Source organism: Heptranchias perlo, unplaced genomic scaffold (assembly GCF_035084215.1).
Source record: "Heptranchias perlo isolate sHepPer1 unplaced genomic scaffold, sHepPer1.hap1 HAP1_SCAFFOLD_308, whole genome shotgun sequence".
NCBI lineage: Eukaryota > Metazoa > Chordata > Chondrichthyes > Hexanchiformes > Hexanchidae > Heptranchias > Heptranchias perlo.
Window position 1 is genome coordinate 334,251 of NW_027139320.1, and position 6,491 is coordinate 340,741.

A 6,491-nucleotide genomic window follows, 5' to 3' on the forward strand; every position below is an offset into this window, starting at 1 on the left:
TCATTCAAAGTAAGATTTATTTAAGATTTCTCCACAGCGAAATTGCGTTTCACAAACACACACACACACACCCACCTCTCCGCAGAAACGTACATTTAGATTTTCAGGACGCGAGCACAGAACACCCCACCTCCCCGCTGGGGCCGCGATGCCCAGGGCTCCGTATTCCACAGCCCCTTCCCCGCCAACACCACGGGACGCGGTCAGACAGGTACGAGACACGGCGATCGACAAGGGGGGGCGTGGGGAAGGAAGGGAGACGGGCTCTTCTCCCTCCCCCTCACATGGCAAACAGGATGAGGAAAGCCACCATCAGGCAGAAGAGGCCCATCGCCTCAGAGAGGGCGAACCCCAAAATCGCGTAAGAGAAAAGCTGTTGCTTCAGAGAGGGGTTCCTGCAGGGACGGAGAGAGAGAGTGGAGCGTTAAATACTGCACAACGCAGAGTACTAAATATACCGGTGTGTTAAATACTGCACAACGCACAGTACTAAATATACTGGTGTTAAATACCGTAACAGCACTAAATACCGGTGTGTTACATACTGCACAACGCAGAGTACTAAATATACTGGTGTGTTAAATACTGCACAATGCAGAGTACTAAATATACCGGTGTGTTAAATATTGCACAACGCAGAGTACTAAATATACCGGTGTGTTAAATACTGCACAACGCAGAGTACTAAATACCGTAACAGTACTAAATACCGGTGTTAAACACCGTAGCAGTACTAAATATACTACAGTTAAATACTATAATACTCCAGAATTTAATACTGTTACAGTATTAAACTGCAGTATTTTTAGCACTGTTACAGTATTTAATACTGTAAGAGTACTAAATTCTGGAGTATTACTTATTGTAACAGAGTACTAAACAAACCAGTTAAATACTGTAATAGAGTACTAAATTTACTACAGTTCAATACAGTAACAGTACTAAATATACTGGTCAGTGAAATTCAGGAGCATTATTCTGTAGTAAATATACTGGTCAGTGAAATACAGGAGCATTATTCTGTAGTAAATATACTGGTCAGTGAAATACAGGAGCATTATTCTGTAGTAAATATACTGGTCAGTGAAATACAGGAGCATTATTCTGTAGTAAATACTAAATATACTGCACAGTTAAATACTTGAGTATTAAATACTGTACAAAGTATTAAATATATTACACACTGGAGTATTAAATACTGTACTGCAGTTAACTAAATATACTGCGCAGTTGAATACCGGAGTATTAAATACTGTGTAGTACAGAGTGCTAAATATACTAGAGTTAAATACTAGAGTGTTAAATGCAGTACTACAGAGCACTAAACATACCACGTGGTTAAATACTGGTGGGCTGGAATATGGGGCTCAAACCCACGACCTTCTGAATCAGAGGTGGAGAATTCTCCCCGGTGCCCTGGGGTCAACACCACCCCCGGCCTCACCGAACGCCCAAGGCTGTCCCACTCACCTGGCGTAGCCGATGATGAGGCTCCCGAACACGGTCCCGATACCGGCCCCCGAACCGGCCACGCCCACGGTGGCTGCTCCAGCACCGATGAACTTCGCTGCTGTGTCGATGTCCCGGATCAGCGCGCTGGTCTGGAATTCCCTGCGTGGCACTGGGGCCAGGGTCGCGGCTGCACCCGCGGGGGCATTCTGTGGAGAGGGAGGAGCGGGAGGGCGGGAGAGAGAGGGAGGGAGGGAGGGAGGGAGAGAGAGGGAGGAGCGGAGGGAGGAGCGGAGGGCGGGAGAGAGAGAGGGAGGGAGGGAGGAGCGGAGGAGGGCGGGAGAGAGAGGGAGGGAGGAGCGGAGGGCGGGAGAGAGAGAGGGAGGGGAGGGAGGGCGGGAGGGAGCGGAGGAGGGCGGGAGGGAGAGAGGGAGGGAGCGGAGGAGAGAGGGGGGAGGGCGGGAGAGAGAGAGAGGGGGAGGGCGGGAGAGAGAGAGAGAGGGGAGGGCGGGAGAGAGAGAGAGAGGGGAGGGCGGGAGAGAGAGAGAGAGGGGAGGGCGGGAGAGAGAGAGAGAGGGGAGGGCGGGAGAGAGAGAGAGAGGGGAGGGCGGGAGAGAGAGAGAGAGGGGGAGGGCGGGAGAGAGAGAGGGGAGGGCGGGAGAGAGAGAGAGGGGAGGGCGGGGAGAGAGAGAGAGGGGGAGGGCGGGAGAGAGAGAGAGGGGAGGGCGGGAGAGAGAGAGAGGGGAGGGCGGGAGAGAGAGAGAGGGGAGGGCGGGAGAGAGAGAGAGGGGAGGGCGGGAGAGAGAGAGAGGGGAGGGCGGGAGAGAGAGAGAGGGGAGGGCGGGAGAGAGAGAGAGGGGGAGGGGCGGGAGAGAGAGAGAGGGGAGGGCGGGAGAGAGAGAGAGGGGAGGGCGGGAGAGAGAGAGAGGGGAGGGCGGGAGAGAGAGAGAGGGGAGGGCGGGAGAGAGAGAGAGGGGAGGGCGGGAGAGAGAGAGAGGGGAGGGCGGGAGAGAGAGAGAGGGGAGGGCGGGAGAGAGAGAGAGGGGAGGGCGGGAGAGAGAGAGAGGGGAGGGCGGGAGAGAGAGAGAGGGGAGGGCGGGAGAGAGAGAGAGGGGAGGGCGGGAGAGAGAGAGAGGGGAGGGCGGGAGAGAGAGAGAGGGGAGGGCGGGAGAGAGAGAGAGGGGAGGGCGGGAGAGAGAGAGAGGGGAGGGCGGGAGAGAGAGAGAGGGGAGGGCGGGAGAGAGAGAGAGGGGAGGGCGGGAGAGAGAGAGAGGGGAGGGCGGGAGAGAGAGAGAGGGGAGGGCGGGAGAGAGAGAGAGGGGAGGGCGGGAGAGAGAGAGAGGGGAGGGCGGGGAGAGAGAGAGAGGGGAGGGCGGGAGAGAGAGAGAGGGGAGGGCGGGAGAGAGAGAGAGAGGAGGGCGGGAGGGAGAGAGAGAGGAGGGCGGGAGAGAGGGAGGAGGGGGGGAGAGAGAGAGGAGGGGGGGAGAGAGAGAGGAGGGGGGGAGAGAGAGAGGAGGGGGGGGAGAGAGAGAGGAGGGGGGGAGAGAGAGAGGAGGGGGGGAGAGAGAGAGGAGGGGGGGAGAGAGAGAGGAGGGGGGGAGAGAGAGAGGAGGGGGGGAGAGAGAGAGGAGGGGGGGAGAGAGAGAGGAGGGGGGGAGAGAGAGAGGAGGGGGGGAGAGAGAGAGGAGGGGGGGAGAGAGAGAGGAGGGGGGGAGAGAGAGAGGAGGGGGGGAGAGAGAGAGGAGGGGGGGAGAGAGAGAGGAGGGGGGGAGAGAGAGAGGAGGGGGGGAGAGAGAGAGGAGGGGGGAGAGAGAGAGGAGGGGGGGAGAGAGAGAGGAGGGGGGGAGAGAGAGAGGAGGGGGGGAGAGAGAGAGGAGGGGGGGAGAGAGAGAGGAGGGGGGGAGAGAGAGAGGAGGGGGGGAGAGAGAGAGGAGGGGGGGAGAGAGAGAGGAGGGGGGGAGAGAGAGAGGAGGGGGGGAGAGAGAGAGGAGGGGGGGAGAGAGAGAGGAGGGGGGGAGAGAGAGAGGAGGGGGGGGAGAGAGAGAGGAGGGGGGGAGAGAGAGAGGAGGGGGGGAGAGAGAGAGGAGGGGGGGAGAGAGAGAGGAGGGGGGGAGAGAGAGAGGAGGGGGGGGGAGAGAGAGAGGAGGGGGGAGAGAGAGAGGAGGGGGGGAGAGAGAGAGGAGGGGGGAGAGAGAGAGGAGGGGGGGAGAGAGAGAGGAGGGGGGGAGAGAGAGAGGAGGGGGGGAGAGAGAGAGGAGGGGGGGAGAGAGAGAGGAGGGGGGGAGAGAGAGAGGAGGGGGGGAGAGAGAGAGAGAGGAGGGGGGGAGAGAGAGAGAGAGGAGGGGGGGAGAGAGAGAGAGAGGAGGGGGGGAGAGAGAGAGAGAGGAGGGGGGGAGAGAGAGAGAGAGGAGGGGGGGAGAGAGAGAGAGAGAGCAGGGCGGGAGAGAGAGAGGAGGGGGGGGGGAGAGAGGAGGGGGGGGGAGAGGAGGGGGGGGGAGAGAGGAGGGGGGGGGAGAGAGGAGGGGGGGGGAGAGAGGAGGGGGGGGGAGAGAGAGGGGGGGGGAGAGGAGGGGGGGGAGAGAGGAGGGGGGGGGGAGAGAGGAGGGGGGGGGGGAGAGAGGAGGGGGGGGGGAGAGAGGAGGGGGGGGGGAGAGAGGAGGGGGGGGGAGAGGAGGGGGGGGGGAGAGAGGAGGGGGGGGGGAGAGAGGAGGGGGGGGGAGAGAGGAGGGGGGGGGGAGAGAGAGGGGGGGGGAGAGAGGAGGGGGGGGGGAGAGAGGAGGGGGGGGGGAGAGAGGAGGGGGGGGGGAGAGAGGAGGGGGGGGGGAGAGAGGAGGGGGGGGGAGAGAGGAGGGGGGGGGAGAGAGGAGGGGGGGGGAGAGAGAGGGGGGGGGAGAGGTGGGGGGGGTGAGTGGAGGGGGGGGGAGAGAGGAGGGGGGGGGGAGAGGTGGGGGGGGAGAGAGGAGGGGGGGGGGAGAGTGGTGGGGGGGGGGAGAGAGGAGGGGGGGGGGAGAGAGGAGGGGGGGGAGTGAGGAGGGGGGGGGGAGAGAGGAGGGGGGGGGTGAGGAGGGGGGGGAGAGAGGAGGGGGGGGAGAGAGGAGGGGGGGGGAGAGGAGGGGGGGGGAGAGAGGTGGGGGGGGGAGAGAGGAGGGGGGGGGGAGAGAGGAGGGGGGGGGGAGAGGTGGGGGGGGGGAGAGAGGAGGGGGGGGGAGAGAGGAGGGGGGGGGAGAGAGGAGGGGGGGGGGGAGAGAGGAGGGGGGGGGGAGTGAGGAGGGGGGTGAGAGGAGGGGGGGGGAGAGAGGTGGGGGGGGGAGAGAGGAGGGGGGAGTGTGGAGGGGGGAGAGAGGAGGGGGGGTGAGTGGAGGGGGGAGAGAGGGGGGGGAGAGAGGAGGGGGGGAGGAGGTGGGGGGAGAGAGGAGGGGGGGGTGAGAGGAGGGGGGAGAGGGAGGGGGGAGAGAGGAGGGGGGGAGAGAGGAGGGGGGAGTGAGGAGGGGGGGAGAGAGGTGGGGGGGAGAGAGGAGGGGGGGAGAGGGGGGGGGGAGAGAGGGGGGGGGGAGAGAGGAGGGGGGGAGAGAGGTGGGGGGGGGGAGAGAGGAGGGGGGGGAGAGAGAGAGGTGGGGGGGAGAGAGAGGAGGGGGGGGGGAGAGAGGAGGGGGGGGAGAGAGAGAGGGGGGGGAGAGTGAGGGGGGGGGAGAGAGGTGGGGGGGGGTGTAGGAGGGGGGGGGAGAGTGGAGGGGGGGGAGAGAGGAGGGGGGGGTGAGGGAGGGGGGGGGAGAGAGGAGGGGGGGGGAGAGTGTGAGGTGGGGGGTGAGAGAGAGGAGGGGGGAGAGGAGTGGGGGGGGTGAGTGAGGTGGGGGGGGGGGGGTGTGTGGAGGGGGGGGGGAGAGGAGGGGGGGGGGAGAGAGGGGGGGGGGGGGGTGTGAGGAGGGGGGGTGTGAGGTGGGGGGGGGAGAGAGAGGAGGGGGAGTGAGAGAGGAGGGGGGGAGTGTGAGTGTGAGGAGGGGGGGGAGTGAGTGAGTGGAGGGGGGGGGGGAGTGTGGAGGGGGGGGTGTGAGGTGGGGGGGTGAGTGGTGGGGGGGGTGAGGAGGGGGGGGGAGTGTGGGGGGGGGTGTGTGGTGGGGGGGTGAGGAGGGGGGGGGGTGAGAGTGGAGGGGGGGGGTGTGTGTGGGGGGTTGTGGTGGGGGGGGGTGTGTGGTGGGGGGGGGTGGTGGTGGGGGGGTGTGTGGTGGGGGGGGTGTGAGGTGGGGGGGGGAGAGAGGTGGGGGGGGGGAGTGGGAGGGGGGGGGAGTGTGGGGGGGGGTGTGTGTGGGGGGGTGAGTGAGAGGAGGGGGGGGAGAGAGGAGGGGGGGAGAGAGGTGGGGGGGGAGAGAGAGGGGGGGGTGTGGGAGGGGGGGAGAGAGGAGGGGGGGAGAGAGGAGGGGGGGGAGAGAGAGGAGGGGGGGGGGAGTGAGGAGGGGGGGGAGAGAGGAGGGGGGGGGGGTGAGAGAGGAGGGGGAGGGAGGGGAGGAGTGAGGAGGGGGGGGGGAGAGAGGAGGGGGGGGGGGAGTGGAGGGGGGGGGGGAGAGGAGGGGGGGGGGGAGTGGGAGGGGGGGGAGAGAGGGGGGGGGGGGAGAGGGGGGGGGAGAGGAGGGGGGGGGGGGAGTGAGGAGGGGGGGGAGAGAGGAGGGGGGGGGGAGAGAGGAGGGGGGGGAGAGAGGGGGGGGGGGAGAGGAGGGGGGGGAGAGGAGGGGGGGGGGGAGAGAGGAGGGGGGGGGGAGAGAGGAGGGGGGGGGGGAGAGAGGAGGGGGGGGGGGAGAGAGGAGGGGGGGGGGGAGAGGAGGGGGGGGGGGAGAGAGGGGGGGGGGGAGAGGGGGGGGGGGCGAGAGGAGGGGGGGGGGAGAGGAGGGGGGGGGGAGAGAGGAGGGGGGGGGAGAGAGGAGGGGGGGGGGAGAGAGGGGGGGGGGGAGAGAGGAGGGGGGGGGGAGAGAGGAGGGGGGGGGTGAGGGGGGGGGGGAGAGAGGAGGGGGGGGGAGAGGAGGGGGGGGGAGAGAGGAGGGGGGGGGAGA

At 66.0% G+C, this 6,491-nt stretch overlaps 1 protein-coding gene across 1 annotated transcript; it reads right to left on the reverse strand.

Moving 5' to 3' along the window:
• Positions 1–1,706, reverse strand: LOC137311223 (ATP synthase F(0) complex subunit C1, mitochondrial-like; the record flags this gene model as incomplete). The annotated part of the gene is made up of 2 exons (XM_067978542.1): positions 1–395; positions 1,471–1,706. Coding segments are annotated over 2 exons (351 nt in total), but the record flags the coding sequence as incomplete, so codon positions are not given.
• Between the last annotated feature and the right edge of the window lie 4,785 nt (positions 1,707–6,491).